This window comes from Eupeodes corollae, chromosome 3 (genome assembly GCF_945859685.1).
Source record: "Eupeodes corollae chromosome 3, idEupCoro1.1, whole genome shotgun sequence".
NCBI classification, from domain to species: domain Eukaryota; kingdom Metazoa; phylum Arthropoda; class Insecta; order Diptera; family Syrphidae; genus Eupeodes; species Eupeodes corollae.
The window spans coordinates 134174880-134201328 of NC_079149.1; the positions used below are offsets into that span (position 1 = coordinate 134174880).

The 26449-nt window shown below is 34.4% G+C and overlaps 2 protein-coding genes across 6 annotated transcripts in view; one reads left to right on the forward strand and one right to left on the reverse strand.

The window, feature by feature from the left end:
- LOC129952880 (protein eyes shut) overlaps positions 1-26449 on the reverse strand; it is a 133087-nt gene that overhangs the window by 4069 nt on the left and 102569 nt on the right. For 4 of the 5 annotated variants that reach the window (XM_056065804.1, XM_056065803.1, XM_056065801.1 and 1 more), the window contains exons 8-14: positions 22109-22381; positions 5487-5779; positions 4501-5170; positions 4274-4437; positions 3482-4216; positions 3182-3424; positions 2576-3040 (exon numbers count right to left, since the gene is read on the reverse strand). In XM_056065804.1, the coding sequence (XP_055921779.1) occupies positions 2576-3040; positions 3182-3424; positions 3482-4216; positions 4274-4437; positions 4501-5170; positions 5487-5779; positions 22109-22381 (2843 nt within the window). The remainder of the gene's footprint in view (positions 1-2575; positions 3041-3181; positions 3425-3481; positions 4217-4273; positions 4438-4500; positions 5171-5486; positions 5780-22108; positions 22382-26449) is intronic. The other variant, XM_056065805.1, reaches the window with a different exon arrangement.
- The window catches only part of LOC129952881 (MKRN2 opposite strand protein), a 134592-nt gene continuing 110268 nt past the window's right edge, over positions 2126-26449 (forward strand). The window contains exon 1 of the mRNA XM_056065806.1: positions 2126-2483. The gene's annotated coding sequence lies outside the window, so the exon portion shown is untranslated. The remainder of the gene's footprint in view (positions 2484-26449) is intronic.

Genomic DNA, 26449 nt, shown 5'->3' on the forward strand with positions numbered 1-26449 from the left:
GATGTGAACCATGAGATCACCAGTGGACCTATTGCTACGAAAGCCCTATTGTCGGTCATTAAGAAGCTTTCGATCTTCGAGATATTTCTTGAACTGATATAAATGAAGGAACGTAAGTGCAATCGGTCGGTAATTAGAAGGTGAGGAAGATTCGCCTTTTTGGGGAAGGGCTGGACAAATGCAGTTTTCCATTTTTTCAGAATGAGACCTGAGCAGTAGGACAGATAAAAGAGCTTACGCAGTGGTTTTGCTAGCGTTGAAGAATACCTCTTCAAAACAATAGCGGGGATACCATCCGGACCAGTGAATTTATGTGCGTTTAGATCTCTAAGGGCTCTTGACAATGGTTCTTTTAGACTTGTGGTTTTCAATCTGATATTTGATCTTTACTTGGATTCATATTGACAGCTGTCACTTGATTTATGCTTAGTTTGGGTAGCCATTTCATAATGAATAGAAATTTATCACCAAAATAATAGTTCGGTTCACGCAAGGCATCAATTTATTGAAGGGAAAGTAGTGGGCAGTGGCTTTCTGATTGAAAATCACCAGAATTTTGTTCTGACAGATATTGGGCAGGTTTAGAGACATAAGGGACTTGAAAAAAAGGCGAGTTTATAGCATCTTACTGTTCAGCTGGCAAAAAATTGCCTTCCAATTAAGGCATTTTTTTTTTTTGGAAAGTTGACTGGATGTTAGACAAGAAAAATCTCCCTAACTATCAAGTCAAGTCTACTTCTGTCAAAATGACAATTGATCATGTTATTTCATTCAACTGAAAAGCTGAACTTTTTTACTCTATGAATTATTTATTTTCTGCACAACTTCCTTTAATGCTTTCTGTAAAAAGTTTCCTTGTAAATTTCGGAAAGAAATAAGTAATATTTCTTTAAAATACAAAATATAAATCGTGGTCGACTTGTAGCTTGCCTGAAAAGTGTTCTTTAGACAAAAATGATTTTGGTAGTTTTTGTACTATGAGTAGAGGTTTGTAAAGTAAATTTGAAATTTATGACATTTAAAAAACTAACTAGTTGCCTTGGTCAAAATGTACGTTCAAAAATGAAGTTGACTGCAAATGAAGTCCCTTATGTTGTCAGAACTTGCCCATTGTTTTACAATCCCTCAACGATATGTCAAAAAGATTCAAATGATGAAAGCTGATGATATTAATATAACATGGCCTATACCCCAGAACTATGCTTATAGTTGGTTTTTACTTTTTCTATGATTTCCAATTTCATAATTTAAAACAAAATCGTTCCATTTAAGACATTCCATTTATTTGTCTCTAATCTCAAAACTCAGACGACATAAGGGACAAAAATAAGACAAATTTACCATCTGATGGAGCTGTCAAAAATATCCTTCCAATAAAGACAATTCTATTGGAAAGTTTACTGGAAAGTTTCATCAAGAAAAGTCTCCTTTGCTATTCAGTAAAGTCTACTTATGTCAAAATTTCAGCTGAACATGTTTTTTTCGTTCAACTGAAAGCTGAACTTTATTACTTTTTGATTTAATTATTTAGTGCAAAAGGAGTAAAGATTTTTTAGTTGCAATTCAAAACACAACTTATTATGGACTTGTACCTTGTGTAAGCTGTTTTTCTGTCATATCAACTGAAGGCAAAAATTATAAATTAAGGTTCAATAAATGCAATTGACTAAAATGAAGCCTTTTATGGTGTTTAAACCTGCCAGCTGAAAGCTTAACTTTTCCCCAGCTGACTGCCAAATGGCAAACATTATTATACTGATAGCGTTCCTATTTTTTAAAGTTCCGAGGGGCAATAAAGTGCAAAAGACAATTTTATTTGAAACTTACTTTAGGAAAACATAGCAACTTCCTCTTGTTGCAATTTTTATTCATGGATTTTGCTGATAGCTTTAATTGGCGGACTTTATCGAAAATATATTGCTTTCGAAGCAAATTTAACAGAAGCTGCTTTTATTTGTTAGCTACATTGAATTTTAGAAAATCGTTAAATAAAAAAGTGAGATATCTCCTTATAATTAACTAATACATTTTTATAATAATAATTGCTATTGCTTTCAAAAAAGTAATTTTTATACACCCTTTACTATAATTTGTGTGTTTTAGCAAAGACAACAACCAGACACCTGTTGATATAAAAGTAATGCACTGACTCTTTCCTTTGCCAAACTAACTCCTTGGCTAGAGTGAAAACGCAACAGTTTGATATTTGACATTTCACCTGGCAGTCAGCTGTGGGAAAGTTAAAGGTTTTTATTTATCTTCTTTGTCGGCCTCTACTCTGACTCTGACTGAATGTCTGCATCTCAGACCATCTTCAACTTTTGGGATCATCCATCAGTGCCTTCATTTTAATTAGATTTTTATGAGTTTTTTGTGTAAAGTTTATGTTTTGCGTCACCAAAAGAATCATCCCATAATTTGTGTAATCTTTTCTCCACGTTCGAATGTGTCTTCGTTAGCGGTTTCATTTAAAAACTTAACCCGTAAGTACAGTTTCTCTTAAATACTAAGTACCTACATACCTTTAAGAAATGTCTATAACACTTAAAAGTATAAATTCCCTTGTCCTACTTACCTAAATAAAATGAATCTTCGTAAGTGATGGAGGGCTCTTTGCCTCGCCTAAAAGTCATTGGTTGCGTTGAGGACAACTTTTCGCTAAATATCACTTCCCCATCAACGTCCAACTCGAATCTACTTCGATCTAGAATTATCTTCGCGATGTGCCAGCCACCATCGGCCATAAATCCTCCCGATGGTGCTTCAATTGTATCATTGCTGCTCCCAAGGAGATTGCTAGCAATCTTCATGTGTCCATCTTCTAAGCCCAGACCCAAGAATTTGGCACCTCGTTCTCGTTCGCTCCACAGCAACAGGCCATCGGGAACGATTGTTGAGAAATTAAGTGAAATTTGGAAAGCTTCTCGCGGTCGCATGTACATCGATGGTCCCTTTCGCTTGTCTTTCATGGGGATTCTTGGTGGCGGAAGAATTAGATAGCTGTTGCCACGGAAACTCGGCGTCGTTGGTTTACTCATCGCTGTAAAAAAGAAGAAATAATAATAATTTTTTCAATTAGCTTATGGGTTTTTCTTTCTATCTTAGGTTCCCATAGAATTTTGATTTAATTAAATGAAAAGGTTAAAGATGTGGGAATCGTGTCATTGTGATTAGCACTTACCAATTTCGCAGTAGAAACCGCCCCAACCATTTGGACAGCTACACCGTCCGCTGCGCAGACATCGTCCATTATTTTTGCATGGAATTAATTTGCAAGTCTCAGAGTATTCGCACCGTTCGCCTTTAGCGTATTCCGGACAAATGCAGTGTGGTTGGAGTTTTTCGTCCAACCAACAATGACCACCAGCCTCACAAGAATCACCTCCGCAGGCAGTTCCATCACAGTCTCTTATGTTTCGAGATTCTTCAAAGGGAAACAATTATAAATTTATTTGCGATTTCAGGAAAATCTTTAACTCACCTAGGATATTGGTTTCGTTGAGAACAATTCTGGTTCCACTGACCACAAGACCCCTCACACATCCTCGGAATGGAATCGGGAATCCAGAGATGGCGTTGTGTGGAAGTTTGGAAAGATCTTTCAAACCACCCAGATAGAGAAGTGAGTCAGGCTCGACGAGTACCTCTGCAGAGGGTGCCAAAGCAGATGAGGCACTGCCTTCCACCCAAAGCGTCAGCCATCGACCTCTTTGTGCCATCTTGATCTTGTGCCATTCACCAATCGCTAGCATTCGGACACTTCTCACTACCGTCACATGGTTGCTGGGGCCAGATATTCTGAACTCCACAACGCCTCCTTGCAGGGAAAGACTTACAAAACCGATTTTCTTGTCCTGGTTATTGTTCAGAGTTCCGAAGTAGAGCAGAAGTCCTCGCTCTGAAAGTGGTCTAAGCTGGAATTCGATGAAGAAGAATTGTACTCGGTGGTGTTCTTCGAAGGATTTTGAACCCATCAACGGAACTGGGGAGAAACTCCTTTGCTTCTCAACTTCATTCAGAAGTTTCATCACGAAGTGCTGGCTGGGTGATGAGATGGGCCTTGGAGGCATAACCTTCTTAGTGAAGTTGCGGTAGCTGACAATTTGAGATCGTTTGGAGCCGAGTTTGTCGGATCGGTCGGCACCTAGATATGGCCATCGGACGGCCAAGTATGAACGTCTTCCAGTCAGAGAGACGTCACTCAACGAATGGATATCTAACAAGAAAAACCCGTAAATGAACTCAAAAAATGTGTATTCCTCGTGAGCCTTACCTTCATCACAGTTCTTGCCAGTCATGCCCACGGGGCAGTCACATTCGTAGCCATTGACAAGTGGAACACACGTTGACTCTTCGTCGCATTTGTTGTTGAATGAATCACATGGGTTTGATGCTTGTGCGCAAAGGGGTCCGTACCAGCCCTCCTGGCAAATACATCTTCAAAGTCAAAGAAAATAATGGTGAATATAATTTCTTGAAAATAATTTATGTATTTCCTACGTGAAAGTAGCTCCATGTTGAAGGCAGGCACCATCATGCTGACAAGCATGCCTGTGACATTCTCTCGTGCCACATTGGCCAACTCCACGACCTCTAACGCCTCGAGTCTCCTGCAAAGGCACCGTCACCTGTCCAGCTTTAAGATTCACATCGTATATACACCCTTGGAAGCCGGAGTGCAGTGGTAAGTCATGAGGGAGAGTATTGAAGTTTGAAATCTCATGTCCTCCCAAATAGAGAATCGGCACCACATCCATCCGAGTGACACTTCCTGGCGAGCGCCCGGTGATGTTGAATTTGCCATCGACCGACAACCAAGCCTGTCGTCCGATGCGTCCAACTTTGATTTCATATGGAACTCGAGGAGCATCCAATCGGAAGTCAATGGGTTTTTGTGTGAATATTCTTCGTGGTCCGCCGCCAAGATTCCACGTAAGCATGATGTAACCCTGGATGAAACTTACCGCTAGGTGATCACTCTTTTCGTCATGATATCCAGATTGACCGAGGAATGCAAGGAGAGATATTTGAGACATCGTCTGTGGCAGAATCTTGAAACTTAGTTCCACAGAGTACTCGAGTGGAATGGGAACTGTGTAGGCCACAAACGATGATAGTCCGTTGACACTTCCGGAGAACGATGGCAAAGCCACTTCCAAATCTGAAAAGTCTTTAATGTAGCAGGAGGCAAATGCAAAAAGAAAGGGGGGAGAAAAAATAAAAATAACACTTTTAACACAAAGACCGATAGACACATTCTGAATGTCATCCAACCATCTACTTGACTGAGACTGAGTGAATCTTAGATGTAAGCGTCAATGTTTCAAAAAAAACGATATCAACAACTGAAACGCCAAACCTTTAAAATCGCTCTTTACAATGAGAGTGTCTTCTTTAGGATTTCTCTTTTAAATGACTGATCTGTCTTTCTGTTTTATATTATTCTGAATGTTTAAATTTTGGTTGGGATATGGTTGTCTACTCACTGTGCTCGCAATAGTGTCCATGCTTGCCCAATGGACACAAACATAGATAGCCACTGCCAGGGAACTGGACACAAGTGCCACCATATTGACATGGATTATCCTCGCAGACAGATATCTCGCACGTTGGTCCCATGTAACCGGTGGGACATTTGCATTTCCATTTTTCGGCCTTCTCGCCATTCTCGTCGATTTCATTGGATTCGATTTTAATGCAGGCAGCTCCATTGCGACACGGACTGGATAGACAAGCCAATGACCCACATTCTGTAATTCCGAATCCATCGAGTGCGTCTCTGGAGAAAATTAAAGATACAAAAAAAAATAAAAAAATAAAAATTTGGTAAAGAAAAATGATGTACGAATTGTGTCATGTGAATAAATACATCAATGCTGTAAAATATAGTTTCACATGTTATTTTAATTTTTTTCTAGGAAAGTTTTGAAATATTATTTGAAATAAAGATCAAAATCGACTTAAAGCAAGTTGAGATGTTGCATTGAAATAATTCTTATTGAAATTTCAAAGAATCCAAACTTTGAGTTATGAATAAAATGTTTATCGAAGAGAAAATTCCGACTTTCTTTTGTCTGGCGCGGTCAAATCTTTTATTTTTTGATTTTTAAAATCATGAAATTCTTGTTCATAAGCTTTCTTTGCTGGGATTCCATTCTCATTTTTTAAAATGGATAAGCTCTTATTTGAGCAACCGGACCCAATTCGTCAAAATAGATAAATTCAAATCTAAAGCTATCAAAGTAACATCAAGTGTTTCATAGGGGGGTCATATTAGACCCTTGTTTTTTATACTTTTTATAAATGATATTCCTGATACTTTTAAATTTTCTAATTATTTATTGTATGCTGATGATATTAAAATTTTTAAAACCATTAAATCTGTTGACGATTGTCTATTATTGCAAGAGGATGAATTGGCATTGTGGTGTAATAGAAATGTACTCTTTCTGAATTTCTCTAAGTGTCAAAGTTTTACGTGTTTTAGGAGAAAATCATACATTTTGTTTGATTACTCAATTAATGGCATTGTTTTGGAAAAAGTTACTCAAAAAAAAAAACACTTAGGAGTCATATTAGATCATAAACTTTCTTTTCATTTCCACATTGATTTTGTTGTAAATAAAGCTTATAAGATCCTTACGCGCTCAAATGCCTTTACTCAGCCTTTGTCAGATCAAATCTTGAGTATTGTAGTGTTGTTTGGAATCCGTACTATAACACTCATTCCTTAAGAATAGAAAGAGTGCAGAAATCCTTCACTAGATATGCTTTTAATAAGCTTAATTGGAGTATTGATAGACCACCATATCCTGTAAGGTGTCAGCTCTTTGGTATGCAAACGCTTGAGTTTAGAAGGAGATATTTTTCAGTAATGATGGTGAAAGATATATTAAGTAACCACATAAATTGTTCTTATTTGCTTGAATGTATTAATTTGTATTTTCCTTGCAGAAGTCTTTGTATGGTTTTCTACCTACGTGATGAATTTTTTAGAAGCAACTGCAGTAGGAATGAACCCATATCTCGTTGCATCAAAGTGACAAATAGTGTTTTACACTCCATTGGGGCATTCACAAAGCTACACTACAAAGCTAGTCAATCTGAAACTGTCACATTATTGACAAATACAAATGTATAAAATAAGAAACATTTTTGATTTGATAACTTTAACTTATCTTTTGTGTTTTAAATTCAATAAAATAAAATTTAAGACACGATTTTAATGATTTATATTTGTATTTAAATACTGAACGATTTATTTTATTTTGAATTCGTGTGTTTTAACCGAGCAGCTGATTGTGAAATGTCAAAATCATTCTCCACTAACTTTTAAGCCGAATTTTTAACACTACGTCGGATAGGAAATTTCAACTACTTTTGTAGTTAGATTTGGCCAATCAGAATACCTTGACTACGTAGCCACTAGCTTTGTGAATGCGACCATTGATATATTTCAACTCTGTTCAAGAGATATTTTTAAAAGATATGTCATGCTTGTTTTGCTATCTTATCAAAACATAGTTACTTAATTTCATATTTATTTATTTATTTACTAACGCCGATTGTACATATTTATCATATTTATTATTATTAGTACTATTATTTTATTATTATATTTATTATATAAGTAGTAATCTATAAGAGATAGTAAAACTCTGCTTGATGAAATAAACTAAACTAAAATAAAAAACTAAACTAAAGACGGTGGCTCAAGTCTAACCAAATACTGGCATTTCTGTTCTCAGTTAATTGTGAAAAATCTTTGAGCAATTGGTCTGTAGTCTTGTGAATTTGGTCGAAAGTAATGATAAAATAAGCTAAACACCTGATCAAATATCATCTCATAGCAAAAAAAGCGATAAAAAGAAACCCTTATATGAATTGTCCGTAGATTTCAAAGCAGTATTTGAAACAATCAATAGAAGTTATCTTTTGCATATAAGCTTTCAGCTATTGGTCAATAAACTAAATTCATTTAGGTTTATAAACAGTAATGCCAGTAGTTGTATGAAGTGGAATGAACAAAATCTTATTTATTTAGATTCGAAGCGTCCTTCACAGGGGCGTCAATAGGATTTAGGGGCCAACAAAAGTAGGTATAATAAACGGTGATTTTTTAAGAGAACTTTTTTTAAAAAAAAAAACGCATACAATTTGCAAAATCTCATCGATTCTTTATTTGAAACGTTAGATTGGTCTATGACATTTACTTTTTGAAGATAATTTCATTTAAATGTTGACCGCGGCTGCGTCTTAGGTGGTACATTCGGAAAGTCCAATTTTGGGTAACTTTTTCGAGCATTTCGGCCGGAATAGACCGAATTTCTTCGGAAATGTTGTCTTCTAAAGCTGGAATAGTTGCTGGCTTATTTGTGTAGACTTTAGACTTGACGTAGCCCCACAAAAAATAGTCTAAAGGCGTCAAATCGCATGATCTTGGTGGCCAACTTACCGGTCCATTCCTTGAGATGAATTGTTCTCCGAAGTTTTCCCTCAAAATGGCCATAGAATCGCGAGTTGTATGGCATGTAGCGCTATCTTGTTGAAACCACATGTCAACCAAGTTCAGTTCTTCCATTTTTGGCAACAAAAAGTTTGTTAGCATTAACCGATAGCGATCGCCATTCACCGTAACAGCATCTTTGAAAAAATACGGTCCAATGATTCCACCAGCGTACAAACCACACCAAACAGTGCATTTTTCGGGATGCATGGGCAGTTCTTGAACGGCTTCTGGTTGCTCTTCACTCCAAATGCGGCAATTTTGCTTATTTACGTAGCCATTCAACCAGAAATGAGCCTCATCGCTGAACAAAATTTGTCGATAAAAAAGCGGATTTTCTGCCAACTTTTCTAGGGCCCATTCACTGAAAATTCGACGTTGTGGCAGATCGTTCGGCTTCAGTTCTTGCACGAGCTGTATTTTATACGGTTTTACACCAAGATCTTTGCGTAAAATCTTCCATGTGGTCGAATAACACAAACCCAATTGCTGCGAAGGGCGACGAATCGACATTTCACGGTCTTCAGCAACACTCTCAGAAACAGACGCAATATTCTCTTCTGTACGCACTGTACGCATTCGTGTGGTTGGTTTAATGTCCAATAAAGTAAACTGAGTGCGAAACTTGGTCACAATCGCATTAATTGTTTGCTCACTTGGTCGATTATGTAGAGCATAAATCGGACGTAAAGCGCGAAACACATTTCGAACCGAACACTGATTTTGGTAATAAAATTCAATGATTTGCAAGCGTTGCTCGTTAGTAAGTCTATTCATGATAAAATGTCAAAGCATACTGAGCATCTTTCTCTTTGACACCATGTCTGAAATCCCGCGTGATCTGTCAAATACTAATGCATGAAAATCCTAACCTCAAAAAAATCACCCTTTATATATTTTTTAATTTAAAACAAAAACTAAAAATAAGCTTAACGTAATAAGGTCCTTAATGTAGATTGTTCTAATGAAATGATGTGATGTAGGGTGTTTTTACAACGCAACTGTAAGTTCATTCCTTTTCTACCAACATAATGAAAGCAAAAATAGCTTAGAACGTAAATTTTCGATGAAATATGTAAAATTAAAATTCAAACTTTAAAAATCAAACCCATTTCTGAAGCTGAAAAACCTTCACTTACATAATTATTGCTTTCCAGCTGATTCTTTGGCTTTTTCGAGAGTCCATGTATCACATAACTTTTTAGTTTAGTTTTTTTAGGCGACCGTGCCGTCGCCGTCTTATCAGTGGAGTACGTGACTACGCGAACGCATTTACAAAAGACGATTTTTATTTGTCTGCCGTCCGTTTTTGTGATCACTTGTACTAAAGCATTTAATATTATATTTTATTAAACGTAGACGATTCACGTGCAAAATACGTTATGTGTGAAAACAAAGTCCGTACGGAAAAAACCGTACGGATTTTAACCGTACGGAGGAAACCGTCTCATGTGAAAGAGGTCTAAGTGTTGACAGTACACCCGACCTTTCTCATATCGACCAGTTGACTTTTGTAATTCCGTAGGTTAAAAATTGTGCTCCCATCGAAAGGTTCTTAAAATGTATACCTATTGAAAAGCATAAATCTGAATATTTGGCTGACACAATCTTGACATTTCTGGAAAGTCATGATATTTCTAAAGAGGATTGTAGAGGACAAAGCTATTATAATGCAATATGTCGGGAAAATATTCTGGTTTGCAAGCAAGATTAAAGGAGAAGTGCGAATTTGCTACCTTTGTACCTTGTGCAGCACATTCTCATAACTTAGTAGGCTTTCATGCTACTGGTTGTGTGCAGGAGGCAAAAAGTTTCTTTCAAGTGGTTCAAAAAATATACAACTTTTTTTCTGCTTCTACCCATCGCTCGAATAAATTTTATGTATGTTTAGGTTCACATAGAGTTCTTTAAAGCGTTTCTGGAACAAGATGGTCTGCACGAGCTGATGCAGTTAACGCGCTCCATCATAGTTATAAGCAAATTACTGAAGCCTTGACATCTATAGAGATCCAGAGCAAGCTCCAGAAACAAAAAGTGAAGCGCTAAGCCTGTCTAAGAAAATGTCAAAACTGGAGTTCCTCATTTCAACAGAAATTTGGAGCGCAATATTAGAAAAATTCATAAAACCAGCTAGAGCTCTCAAAAAGAAACAATAACGATTGACGTTGCTGCCAATTTGCTTTGTTCTTTCATGAATGATATAAAGGAGAATTTTGATAAATTTGAACACAAATTAATTTTAAAATGTTTTTTTTTTTAAACATATTTTTACTTTTTAAAAAGAACTACAAAAATTCACTTCTCGTAATAAGGGCCCACATTTCTAAAATTGGAGAATTCCCTTTAGAAAACATATATCAAGGACGTGTTCGAAAAACCATAAAACTAAGGGCGAATGCACATTTTATTGCCACTGAATTAAATTTTCGTTTACGATAATTTTTAGCAAATTTAGTATAATTGTATAAAGTTGATTTTTTTTAAATTTGCATAAAGTCAATATTTCATAATTTAAGTTTGTATTCATTTTTCAATTCGAAGAGAGTTCTAGGAAACATTAAAATAAACTTTTTTCACTCAACTTATAAGTAAATTTAAAAAGCTCACCTCAATTCGTTTCATATTTTACCAAAAAAATCAATAAGTTTTCGAAATAGGAATTGGATTCTTTTTCGATAATAATGTTTGAAAAAATATACCTTGTATTTGTTAACAAACAAATTATTAAAACATTAATTTGAATAAGAAGAAGTTTCCGGAGAAAATCAATTTTACATTTCGTTAGTATAAATATGTCAAAAAATCACTTTGAATCCACACACAACTTATTCAACGGATTTTGTAATAGACACGAATATTTATTGTTACAAACCAAAAGTCTTTAGTACTTACCCACAAACCCAATCAAATTTTTAAGGATTGAACAAATAGATTTGGTTTTCTTCATGAATCCTCTTTAAACATTTCAGAAAATGTGTAGTTCCACACCGAAACCATTAAGAAATTAAGGGTAAGAAGTCTTTAAAACTACAATGCTAATAATAAGTTAACATTATGCATTCAAATTTTTGTTCTTGTTGCTTAGATCTTAAATATAAAAAATATAAGTTTTTTTTTATTTAAGAAAATATCAGCACTTGATTCTCTGTTTGTTAGAATTGCATTGTTTTTGAACACTCCCGTGACATTTTTAAAAAGAAGCAATTTGATTGGTTGATTTTATTCCACACCTAGTTTAAAACAGTTTCAGACTGAAAATTTGATGGCTGAAACACAAACACGCTTCAGCTTCGGCTTCGCCTGACGTTACGAGTTCAGACCCAGCAATTCAATGCATGCTATCACTATAAAGCTTTGACCTCACGTTTTAATTGACAATCGTAAGGAAATAACGTAATGTTACGTAATGTGATTCCAAACGGAAGCTCTAGTTCAACTTTGCTGAACATTTGCTTTGTCTGACAGCTCAACAGCTATAAAAAAGTCAACAAACAAAAATACATTTGCTTTTGGAGGGATTCCTATTGGTTATTATAGGCTGTGTAAGCTACTTCCGCGATAAATTTAATATTTCCGATTTCAAAAGTCATATTTTTTTTTATTTTGGGAAAAAATAACAGCTGCTAATGATAGAAGTGCCATTTTAGAAATGTCATATTGAAAGTGTCATTCAAAGCAACCTCGAAGTAGGCCCAACGTAACGCAGACCAAGCCGAAGCTGAAGCGTGTTTGTGTTTTTGCCAAATTTTTCTGGCAAAATTTCGGAATTTCATGCATTTTTTCCTAAAAATTTTCTGGTGTTTTTTCCATTTACAGAAATGGAAAAAAGGCAAAAAAAAAATTTGGAAAAAAAGCCAGAAATAAAATTTCAAGCGTTTTTTCCTTTCATGTTTAGGAAAAAACGCCAGAAAACTGTATTTTGTATAAATTGTTGTAATAAATAAACAGTTTTACTACACATTCTTTGTCTCTATCATTTATTGTAAGAATTATTGCTTAGTTGCTTTCGCGAATTCATCATTGACACTTGACGTTGTGAAAAAAAACATGCAACGTTGTGTTGTTGCCATGCAGACATATTAAAATATGCTCGGAGCGCTATTTTTTTAAATAAATTGTTACAAAAAAAAAAATTATTGAAAACTTTAGTAATTTTTTGCGTGACAGCCACGCCGGCCGCCGTAACCGCGCAAGCCCCCTCCGCGTCCGCAACGCCATGGCCACGTGCGCCGGGCCGCTCCCGCGACCGCGCTGCGTCCGTAACGCCATGCCCGCGCCGCGCCCGCGACCGCCCACCCCCGGGTACATGTCAGGGGCTGTTTTTTCCTGTTGTGATAAAATGTCTACAATATTGACCAAGTAGCGACTTTTAAAATGCAAAACATTTTCTGGCTTTTTTTTCCAAATTGATATTAAAAAATTAGGCCAGAATATATCAATTGGTTTTGTGGCCTTATTTCCATTTTGGTTTCTGGTTTTTTTTTTTCCATTTCTGTCTGGCACAATTTCCAATGTTTCTGGCTTATTTTCCACAAAAAATTCTGCTTCTTTTTCCAATTTAAAGCAGAAAACATTTTCTGGCTTTTTTTCCAAAAAAAAATTCTGGCGTAATTTCCGGGAGTTATTTTGTTGACGTTAAAAAAGTAGTCCAAAACTCAAAACTCGTGCAAATTGATGCGAATACCGTTTCAAACATTTTGACTGTTTACTTTCTTTCTGAGATCATTTCATCCCCACTCCTCAAATTTGACATTTTACCAACTTTTGTTGCGGAAATGTCTGGAACAGACCTGTAGTCTCCTGCAGCTTGTAGAAAAACTTAATGGCAGAATCACAAACACGCTTCAGCTTTGGCTTCACCTGACGTTTACGAGTTCAGCCATAGGAATTCTATGCATGCTATCACAATGGAGTTTCGAAATCACGTTTCGTTTGACAATCTAAAGGAAAAGAACGTAATGTGACTCCAAACGGAAGCTATAGTTCAATTATCTGAACATTTATTTTGTCTGACAGCTCAACAGCTGTAAAAAAATGTCAATAAACAAAATATTTGCTGTTTGGAGGGATGAAATAATAAAAATGTCATTCAAAGCAACCTCGAAGCAGGCCTACCATAACGAAGACGAAGCCGAAGCCGAAGCTAAAGCGTGTTTGTGATTCAGCCATAAATGTCAGCCTATGGGTCCCATCTTTGTTATTTAGTATTTTTAGCGTCATGTCGCTCATGCTAAAACCTATAGAACTTATAGAATAAGAATAACCTGACCTCAAAAACCCCGTTCTGTGGACAATAATGCGGGTAAGGCAGTACCAAATAACCCGCTTAACTGCGCATATATACTAATCTTTATATTTTTGTATATAAAACAAATACAAAAATAGTCACCGTCATTGTTGTATATTAAGACTTGTATACATGTTTGAAATTTAAAGCATTTAACACAAAAAACTCTAAAGGAGGTGAATACTCAAAAGATTTTAAAGATTTTAAGTTAAATTCGTTATACTCGTAATTATACAATTTAAAAGGCAGTTAAGCGGGAAAGGTAGTTAAGTGAAGGGTACTTGTGCAAGTTAGTCACTTAAGCGAGAAGCACTGTCCGGGTTTTACTGTGTATTTGAAAGACTGTAAATTAAATTTTTGTTGAATCTTTTTTAATAAAGAAAATAAACATAGAAAAGTTATCATTTAAAGACGAAATTGAATAGAAATTGAAATGAAATAAGGACATTATTTCTAAGAACTATTCAAAGAAATGAAGAGATAAGATTTTTGTAGCATCCCCAAAATGCACTTCCCTTTATCTCTCTCAATAGAAAATCATGATTCAAATAAATTGTATTTCTTTTGTATAAATAAACAAGTCAAAGTTCAGTTTCTCTGAAGTCATTCCGAGAATCATAATCTAACCCTAAGTTCAGCCTTTATTTCCAACAAATAATGCAAATTACTTGGATATCAAAGATCTTAACAGTTCCTTAACCACATCAAAGGCTTTTCAATTGACCTACCAAAAATCTCATTTAAATTATATTAAGTTGTTTAAATATATAACACAAAATTCACCGAACCATATTGAACCAAGAAGACGACCGACGACCGACGACAACGATCACATTCTATTGAATATACTTTGGGAAATTTATCAACCCAAATCATCGCTTGAAAACCTAATTAAAACTTCTCGTTGTCTACTCTATACAAATTCTATACCTTGTTCGAAATAGTCGATTCATCATCTGTCACCGCAGCGCCGCACCTCCCCAACACCGTTAAGTAACAAAATCCTTTAAAAAAAAAGAAGTAAATTAAATCTTGTCTCTATTGTGTCTCAGATGTAATAATAAGGAAGAAGGAAGGAACCGTCCTCGAAAGACCAAACCAACTTAAAAGGATCATTCGATGGGAAACAATTCTCTCAAAAACCGTAAGTATTAGTTTCTCTGAATTGATGCTTTACTCAACCGTGGAATCCTTTGTTTTTATAGAAAAAAGAAAACTTTTACGCTCGGTAATAAGGACATAAGGAGTAAGAACTGTTCTATGCCTCAAAGTCATCATCAAGCGTACCTAGTTCTACATAAACGTACCCCAAACCACCAAGTTCAGTGATAATTTGTCGCAAGTATACAACTTTATTATTGGAATTTTTGTCATCGTCGTCGTCGGAGTGGAGTTATCTACGAGCATTCAGTTTGAAATTTCAAAAATAACAAAGGATATTTAACAGATACTATCATCTCACTCTTCACTCGCATTTCAAACTCAAACTCAGTCCGAGACGACATCAACATCATTCAATGCTATTTAGGTCGTTGTTAAATTAAGTAATTAAAAAGTTGATCATGGAAAAGTTTCCCCTTTCATCATCGCCGACAACAACGACGACGAGGACGACAAGCGACGGACGGTGGTGTGGCGGCCTGTCCGGCCGGCGGCGATGGCGATGTGCTAGAAAACTCCGGCGACCCTCTTCCCGTCAATAAAATACCTAATTTAAATGTCTATATTAACTGCAGATGAGGTCCGTCGTCGTGTTCGTCGTGTTCGTCGTCGTCGTCCTTTTCGTTTGTCCTTGTCCTCCTCGCGGGCAAAATTGATGAATCAACTGTGTAGCAGTTTTTCGTCTTTTTTGTTGGTGTTTTAATTCTTTTTCACTCCAGAATTCAAATAGACAGATGGATGCGGCATGGCGGCCAGCACAGCGGCGGCCGGATGGACTGGACTGTATGTTCATTTCCGTCTCGTGAAATGTCCCCATAGTCCCCATCATCAGTGCTGATGAAACTTGTTTCGTTCATTTCAAAAAGTCACTCATTGCAAGAACCGAAACTACATTTATATATATTTGTTTATATACCAAGGCAGTTCCACGGTCTACCGGCAGCCATTTTAATGGGTAATTAAAACGAAAATTCTCCGTTCAAAGGACATAAAAAGAGGATAAACTGTGGGTGTGACGATTCGATGCGAAGGCGACGGTGACGGTGACTATGACGCGACAAGAAGGATGGGTTCGCGGAGGTAGAGGTTGACACTCACTGATGCTACATCCGTTTTCTGGATTCTGTGTGTGTGTGTGTAAAAAGCGCTGAACTCAGTTTCAATTTTAAACCAATTAACTTTGTTAATCTGAGAGAACTGTGTCTGAGTTGGCGTTTTAGCCATTGGCATCCTTTTTTCCAATAGGTTTCCTGTGTTCAGAAATAATCCTGAGACACAATCAGAACAATAATAATTCGACTTCGTATATTTTGTTTGTTTTTCGTTTAAGGAAAATTATATTTGATATGCATACATTCATTCATCGTATAAGGTCATATCTACAATGCATATATTATGTAATTAAACGCCTATCTTATTTACGTAATAAGTCTTTGTACATTTATAAAATTTAAGGGATATTCAACTTGTTTTTTTTTTTTTCATTTAAACTCAAGAGTCAAGACCGTAGTGTTAACATTAACAGTGTTTTTAAAATCAACAAATCCCATCCGCAGTACAATTACTGCCAATAAATGGTGAAGTTAAATCTTCGTAAAGGATGTTTTTTAAGAAGCATACAACTTTGAGTTGGTAGTATTATTTTAACTGGCGCCTAATTTCACAGTTTAGTTTAGTTTGACATTTCAACATTAAAAGACTGACGCCTTCCAAATTTTGCACATTGATTTTGAAAATAAAGGTTTCGTTCGAAACATGTATCGCGCGATGAACATCATTCGAAATATTGAAAAAAGTCATCAAAGATTGGACATCCAGAATAGACTACGTTTGAGCCAACCCTTGCGGTCACATGTCAAAAATCATATGTAAAGTATAATGTGAGAAGATTATCTTTCGAATAAAGTAAATTTCACGTCAGTTGAAAAAGATCATCTTTGTTTTATTCCATTTCAAAGTTAAATACCTTTAAAAAACAATCTTTACAACAGCAGTAGCAGAATCACTGCCCATAAAAGGTGAAGTAAAATCCTTTCATGAATGGAGATTTGACTTTTATTTATTCGAGTATCGAAATCAATTTTCTATGTATGTGTTTGTAGAGTAGTGTCCAATATATAAACCACTATAACGTGATTCAAGAAAAAGTCAAATGTTTTGACTGAACTTCATTTCAACTTATTTCAACACATTTTTGCAAAATTATTTACTTTTGTGTGTTTTCCGATTAAACAATTTGTCTAATTAGCTTTAATCTAATCTCTTTTGTATATGCATATTTTCGATTTCTTATAAGTCACTACTTGTCAGGATAAAAATTAAAAAGTACCTTATTAAGGAGGCATTGGTTTTCATCATTGAAACCAGTTATTGGAATGTTTTGACAGCTTGGTTATACGTGTCTCTTAAAACTTCTGTCATTTTACAAAAATTTTAAATTAGAAATGATCAGTAAAAGTAAAACTGACGAGCGGAAACACAATGAAAATGAAACGCTGTCAGTGAAACGATTTTATTTTAAACTAAAAATTAACTCATTTCTGCTGTTCATTAAAAACGATGCAATCATTGAAAAATTGATAATGAACTGTAGACAAGTTTAACGTTAAAAAATTTTTTTTCGAATACAAAAATCTACAATTTACAAGATTTTGACATCAAGCGCACAAAATTTTATATACTTTTAAGGTTTGAAACTAATAGTTCAATCATAAAAACCAAAATATTGATATTTGTTTGATAGGTCGTTTCTGCTGTCATTGAACATTTCTGTCATTGAAACAAATTTCTTGATTAAAATCCACCGTTAATTTATTTTTCTGACAAAAATCTGTCATTGAAATTGTATAAAATTTGGAACACAAGTCACTGGAACGATTCATTTCATTTTTAGCTTAAGGGGCCGGTTATCAGTAAAATCCATCAGTAAAATTTGAAACAGAAGGAATCTGAAATGTTTTACTGATGAGAGTTTACAGCAATTAGTAAATTTACGTCATTAAATTCAATGTCACTTTGAGACTTCTTTTTAATGATGTGATCGGAACAGTAAAAAATTGGAACATCAACAGTAAAACGAAATGGAATTTTGTTTGGCTTTTGGCAGTCAGCTGTTTAGTAAAATTAAATTTCATCATTAAAAAAATTAAAATGGATTTATAAATTAAATAAATTGTTTCTTTTTGAAAAAAAAAATACTTAAATATAGTATTCATTTTATTGCATCAATATTTGCTAAAAAAAATTTGTAACATGTTCAAAAACTAAAAACTTTTACTGATAGCTATAAACGCCCCCTAAATATGTAACTAAAATCAGCTGTTGATTTTCCTTTTGAAAATTGTGAATTTTCCTTTGAAAATTAGAAAAATTCATATTTAGCAAGAAACAATTTGGCAAATATGTGTAAATTCACAAACACATCACTGCAGAGATGATTTGAGATCTTCCCTGTAGCAAGTTCATAAACGCAAATAATTGACATCACTTAAATTGTCAATTCTTTATTAATGCAAAGTTCGATAAACTGATGCGATGAACAAAAAAGCATCAAGGATGTTCTTAATAAGTTGTTGATGCCGACGCGATTTGGAGCAAAAATGGCGGAAAACGACAATGAAAAGTAATTAATTAAATTCTAAATTTCAGGAAATATTTTACCAGCGCACATATTAAACTATTAATAGAAACTACACTATATCAAAAAATTGTTCGTACAGGTGATTCTTCAAAATAATAGCTAAGGTATTTTAAGAAAACAGATTTTCAACCATTTTTTTTTTCAATTTTGGTATTGTTTATTATATGAGGATTAAAAACAAAACAAAATAAATTAGTACAAACAGCATGAAGAAAAAAAAAATGCAACAAATTAGGCAAAGTAGGAAATCAAAGATCACAAAATTGCAATTATGTGTAAGTAATTATATGTAAGTTTAAGTAGCGAGTGTGATAACCTTTCGCTTTAATAATATCCTAAGGGCGATTCTTCATAGAGAGAACTAGTTTTTAAGTGACTTCCGGCGAAATTTCGTTCCATTCATCCAATATAACGGCTTTTAGCTGGTTTTTATTGCTTATTTTTGATTCTCGGACCTTTCTTCCCAAATAATACGAAAAATGCTCAATATGATTAAGGTTTTGGGATTGGGGAGGATGAGGAAATTGCTATTTAACATTATAAAGAAGCCACACCTTTACTATCCTTGATGAATGTTAAGGCAATTTTAAAGCGCTGGCTTTCAAATTTTCTTTTAAAATTTGTAAACATTTTTTTTTATCAATTGTTGTTTCTATAAAAAAAACTAAATTTTCCACACCATTGGACCCCATAGCTCCCCAGACCATAACATTTCCGCCTCCATTGTTCACCTTTGATTGCAAATTCTTCACATCTAATGCTGTGGTTTGGTTTCCTCCACACAAACCTGTGACCGTCCGACCCAAAGACATTACCCGTGTTTTGTTGGGAAATCTATCCATAGTAAAGTAAGATTTTACACGAATAACAAAAACAATATCCATAGTGAGAATAACACCGATAAAAGTTAAAGTAGAATCTCACTATGGATAGGTTTTTGACATTTATACGAGCCTCGAATGGATCTGATGTGATTTCGTTCTCAAATGTTGGTACGATTGATATTGTATTTGTATCTCGATGGCTGTGTTCGTTGAGTAGTTCTGCATTTGGAATCATGTGTGTTTTCCATTGCGAAAAAAACGAATCTATTACTGTTGATATTATTTAGTTTTGTTAGTGAAAATGGACTAACTAGGCTTATTTTGCAAGAAAAAGCAATAGAAAAGATATTTATGTTTTGCTTTGTTTCCAAAAAAAGGTTTATCTCAGTTTAGAATAGATAAATCTCAACTCGCTTCAAATATATAAAGAATTGAGGCGAGCTTCAAGCTCGCTTCAACACCACATGTCAAACCCCCTTTTTGACAGATCTTCTTTCAGTTGTACCAATTTTTAAATACAAAAATCTGGCCACTGCGGATCGTTTTGTTGGAAATTTCTCACTTTACTATATATGAAATGCGAACAAAACGCACGTATTAAACTTGCTCTCGTCAAGGAATAACACATTCTTCCAAAAATCATCTGGTTTCGAAACGTATGCATTCGCATAGTTCCAGCGTTTAAAAACGTTTGCTTTTGAAATATAGGCTTTTTTGTACCTTGTTTGGGATCATCCTTTACCATTCTTTCAATTTTTCGTTCCATATGAGCGTGTAGTTTAATAATCAGTTTTCTTACTTTAAGAGGTACTTTTTTATGAGAAGCCTCCATTTTCAAAATAGACTTCTCAAAATTAAAAAAAGAAACAATTGAAAAGATCAATACACCACGGCATACTGAGCCTCTCAATATCATTACAGTACACAATTTACATTTCAAAAAGAACCGTTGTTACCATTTTGTGAGAGAAGATGATGTACAAGCAATTTTTTGAAATCCCGGGCAAAATTCTACTAACCAAAAAACCATGAGGAAAAGCTTGAACATTTTGTTGCACTTCCTATTATAAATTATAATTATATCAAATAAAGTCAATAAGCTCAGATTTGTGGTAGGAAGTTCACAGTGTAAGGGAAACCCATTTGTTTTCAATTGCTGTACGTGCAATTTTTTGATGTAGTGTGGATAAAATATGAAGATGAATTTATTGCCGGCCGAAAATCAAAATCAGTATTGGGACAAAAGTTCTAGAAGAGCTAAAATGTGTTGCTCCAGAGTTTTTATTAATATCACATCCATCATAAAGCAAAAGTTGTTTTTAAACGTATAATTTTGTGTCAATCAGCATCGCATCGTAATCAGCTGAGCAACGATCAGCATCGCAAAAAAGCAGTGATGTCTTATAACTACCAACAAATTTTACGTGATTTCAAATCGAACAATATATTGTTTGTGTTTGTAATGACAAAAAAATAGTAAAATATCCATACAAACATTTTCCGGATTGATTTCAATGACAAATTAAACCTAAGTCATTCGAAAAAGATGCAGACACAGAATTTATTCTGGCTTTCAAAGTAGCTCATCCTAAAATCGACACTTCCTTGTATCCTTTTTATTATTTAAAGTAAATATAAATATGGTTTGATTTTTGGGAACTCACTCGAATAAGCGTTTTAAAAATAAATGACATTTTTTTTATGTAAATTATTTTGTAAATATTTAGTGTCAACCAAAAAAGCACTATAGTTTCTCCCCGACAGCGCTATCTGGTTGCACTGAAATAAACATTTCACTGAGACCATTATCTACGAACAAACCCCTTCCCTACATTCATATCGTCGCCGTTCTATTAAAACTCCCTTAGTCCATTTTTTGTGTGTTTGAAATATTTACATATAAAATTAGAAGTCAGTATACAAATGAATAGATTTTGAGAGCTTTAATTCTTTATAATCTAAAAATGATGCATCGTAGAATCGTAGGGAGTTTTGCTATCTGCATAAACTTAGTGTATTAATTTATTTCATTTTTGCGGGAAAATGACTTAAGGAGTTTTCAAAGAACGACGACGATATTTCATTCAGATTCAATTTGAAACTTTAAAATCATGAAAACAAATTAAGTATAAATTATTTCTGATATCTTACTAAATATTCTTAAAATTTAACAATTGTGTGTGTTAAAATTAGTTCTGGTCTGAATTTCGCTAATTTTTGTTTACAATTTTGTTTTAAATAATTCTGAAAAATGTTCTAATAATGTTCTTTTAAATATAAAAACAGTTTTATTGGAAATTTCTATTTTTACTAATACTTTGAATCCCCCGAAAAACACGGGTAATAAGTATCAGTTCTTAGAATATGTATGTATATGTCAAACTTACCAATCAGTCATCAAAAACAGTTCTCCTTGGTCTTAAAAAGAAAGAAAATGTTTCTGAAACTGATTTCCACAATCGAAGTTACAAACATTTCCAGGAATTGGCGGGGATTCTTCGGATTTTTAATCGAAAAATTATTAAAAACTTTCCTACTTTCAAATAATTTTAAAAATGAACCCAGAATTTCAAAATATTTTAAAAGTTCAAAGTACACTTTTCTATCGAAATGTTTGCCTTTTTCTTTCCCCAACTTTAATATCTTTTCAAAGAACTTATAATCAAACAAAAAAAGAAATAAAAACTTACCCGAATATCTCACGGCTAGCTCCATTGATTCGAAGTGAATGTAAACATCCTGTGAATCCTGTACCACTTTGTGCTGGTGGCAGTTCGATTATAAGACCAATTGGAGCTTGTGGTGCTCCGCCCAAATGTAACCATGTATTAAGTATAACATCGGGTGTGTGCATTCTTGGTGGCAGTAATTTAAGCCATGTTGGTTGATCACCGGACATGGCCAATGTATCATTGACTAGCAGTGAAGCATTGCAGTGTGTAAAATTGCGGCTGAAGTCCAATCTGTGAAATAGAAATTTTGTTTTGTTTTAGTTTCCCAAAAAGAGTGAAAGTTAATATTTATGTAGATGCAGGAACTTTTAGGTACATATGTAGATATTTGGTAAAAGTCGATAAAATTTATGGTGTGATTTTGATGTGGTTTTGTGATAGATGAAGTTATCCTGTTTCTGTTTTTTTTTTTGTTCGTATGTTTGATATACCATAAAGGATATGATATAATAATTATTTTTATGGTGAATTTATTATGCAACTGACCGAATTGATAAGCGATTAAACAATTCGTCTATGGATTTACGAATTTATGAGATTTATTGTTTGATTTTTATTAGATGGTAGGAATGTGGGTGAAACGTTGGGTTTTGAAAGTTCAACCACATAATAAATCAGTTTGTGTTTTATAGGCGGTAGGTGATTTAGGTTTTAGTTGTGTTATAAACTGTTAAGCTAAAAGTTATCATTTTGCCGTGATAGATAAAGTTTTTTGGAAAACATGTTCACTAAATTAAGCTACGAAAAAACAGGAGCTTTAATTTATGTGTCTGTATTTTGAATTGCATAAAAACATCAAATATAAAAGGAAAGGGTGTTTTTTTCAACTGCATGAGAAGTTTCCTAAACGCTGACGCAACATCAATTTACTGAAAGCTCAATTTTCAGAAGTGGACGAGTTCGTTAACCTTCTCGTTTGTTTAAATTGAAGCATATCGATTACCTTTTATGAGGCTTTATTCATTTATTGGCTTATGTCGATAAACCAGCATCTCATGAAAAATTGGAAGCCAATATTCAAGCTACCATTGACGCCATATAAGAATTATTGGACAAAATTAGTGAAAATCGGACCAATCGAATAACTCGTAACTGCACGGACATATGTCGAAAATCGTGGTTAAAAAATAAATGACTTGAAATTAACAACCAGATTTTAAAAGTTAAATAGTTCTTCCGTTATAAAGCTCTTGAAAAAAAACACCCAAAATATTTGCAAAATTTTTCCAGTTCTTTATGAATTAGAGTATCTAGTCGCGTTTATTGTAAAACATTTTTTAGAAGCTAATCGAGAAACTTTTCAAACCGTTTACAATTAAACATAAAAACTTCAAGAGTGACAGCAGTTGTCAGATTTAAACTTTTCATTAATCAAGAAACTTTTTTCTACAATAATTTCAACATTTTTGTAGTGAATTTAAACAATTTCGTTGCGTTTTTGACACCTGTATCGTTTTATTATTAGTAATGGCGTATTTTGTGTTTGTGTGTTTGTCAAGTGTCAGCAGATGGAAACTTCAAAAGTGACAGCAGTTGTCAGATTGAAACTTCTTAATTATCTGCTGCAGTTTTTCATTTAACGAAGGTTAGGTTAGGTTTGAGTGGCTGATGGTTGTCCAAAATGAAAACGGGCACACTTAGGCCAGTTTAATGGCCCATTGTGATACCATATGAATCTTGAGGCTTTCTCCTAAACTCAATGGAACCAGTTTGAGTATCTTACGAAACGTGAGAGCCCGATTATGCTGTTATGATTTAGATCGTTTAGATCGTTAAAGAAGTATTCTCCTAGGTAATTCTTGCGTTTTTGAGCCAGAGCAGGGCATGTACAGAGAAGATGAAGAATTGTTTCCTCTTCTCTCGTCCATACAGCTTCATCAAAAGTCTTTTGAGAATACGCCTAGTCGTGTGGCGTTCTTTCCTATTAGACAGTGTCCGCTTATGACACTTATTATCGAGCTTATATGCGATCTGCTTAGAGATAGCAAGCACCTTGAACGTTTAAAATCTAGTGTTGGCCAGATGTTTTTTTGACCTGACACGTGGTGATGCTGTTCCACCTGGTGTTTGCCTTCATAGCGTCTTGCAACGAAAAAGGGCGAATACAATTTCCAAAAGAGTTATAAATAAAATGATGATATTGAACATTTTTGGACGGTAAGAGGGAAGTGTTTCAGTGCAAACCAAGTAACGATAAATAACTCTGGTCTACCTTTAAGAGCTCATTAAAATATGCCAAAGTCTTGTAAACTCTGCGAATACGTTGTATAGTTGTTAATGAAAATAATAGACATGCTATCGATTGTTGATGTGAACCACAATCAGTCAGTCAGAACTTGCAACATTGACTAATACAGAGTTGATTAAATTGGGTTGAACTCGGTGTACTTCGTTCTAAAAGTCACCCAAAAATCCATCGTCATCGTAGCCATACGTCAATGGAACTAGACAGTTTAAAGTTTGACAGATGAAAAAAGAGCAATATATTGAGGCAAATGTCACTCAGTTGGCTTTAACCCACTTTTTCTCATAAAATAAATTGGAAATTTAAAAAATCTTAACAATTTACGGTATTTGCGATTGGTTTTAAAACTAATTGATTTATTTATTTTGATGTTTTGTTAATCCGTAATTTTTTAAACCGAGTTGATGCATCCTAGCCATATTTCAAAAGAGCTTGACAGTTTAAATTTTGACAGATGGCAATATGTCATAATTACAGATGACAATATTGACAGAAGGCAGATGTCACTCAGTTGGACTCAAACCAATTTATAAAGTGTAAGTGTTCTAGAAAGTAAAATTACTACGATATTTTCAGAAATGTTGACAATTTACAGTTTGACAGATAGAGGACAAACAATTTTTTGAGGCAAAACCAGTCATGATTTTTTTTTCTTATTTATATTTTCTAGATATTGAGTGACCTATAGTTAGTTTCCCCGGAGAGCTAAACAACTGTTCATCTCAATATTTTTTTCAGTCTACGAATTCTTCCACAAAATTCGTTGCAACTCGGTTTAAATTTGTAGCTCATTGAGGTTTCGCTTTGAATTCCGTTTTTAACTTCATAAAGTTTGCGAAATTCAGTGGTGCTATTTTTCTTCCCACATCTTTTCAAGATTGTCTGTTTACCTTAAAAAAAATTCTATTTTGTTTTCTAATAGAGTGTTAACAGAACTCTACCAAAAACCCCCTTAAGTCCTGAGATAATTGGATTCTGGAGAACCACTTAGATGCATTTGAATTTTCAAAATTGGTGAAGATTTAATTAACGCAAAGTAGTTTCTAGAAAAATAAATGTTAATTGTATGTCCAACTTAAAAATTATGTTCATTTTGATAGTACAAAACCATTGTCTTCAAAAATTAATTAATTCTTGATTCGAAAAGTCTCTAAATATGAAATTTCCTTAATTCCTTATAAAATTTTACAGCTTATGAAGCTTTTGTATAAAATGTATTTATACTTAAAGAGTATTTCCTATATTTTAAATAACTTTATTTTATTTTCCTTCAACTAAACTAGACACACCTCAAGCCCCAACAAATATAAATTTGTATATGTACATAAATTCTGAACCTACACCACTACTTCCTGTCATCCACAATCTCACTACATCCGGTATATCGATTTTCCTCCCATCAGTAATTCCAAAAATATATACCGACTCGACTCGGCTATGGAAGGACAACAAAAAAGAAAAACATGTCCTCAGATATGTAGAGGTAGTAAATAATTCAAATTTACCTTTTCTATTTTTGGATATTTTTGGTTACGGGTAGAAATGTACTTATCAGTGTGTGAATGTTACGGTAGGTAGGTAGATAGGCAACTGAACTACCATCACTATTGATAGCCAAAAGCCGACAGTAGTTGTAGTCGAAGTTGAAGTATAGATGAGGCAATTTTGCTCATGAACATTATATTGACCTCTTCTAATTTTCCTCTCAAATTGACGTCAATAGAACTCTAAAATGTCGATAAATATCAAAGCACAGAGCACTGGTCTGGTCGCTGCCGGTTACTAGTTACCAGTTACCGGTTACCGGTCAACACCGCACTGGACCGGTATAGGTATACTCCATATTGGAAATTGCTTTGCGCGCTACAATCAAAGTGCTAACCAAAGCACATCAAGCCCTCAATTTAATGGGCCTTAATGGCTGCAACATTATACATGCCTCACAGATATGTATAGTAGGTTATAATACCTATAGCAAGGAACAACCCTTACCCTCTCTCTTCTCTAGGGCTCAAATGACAGGGCCATTAAATACACGATACGATGCGATACCA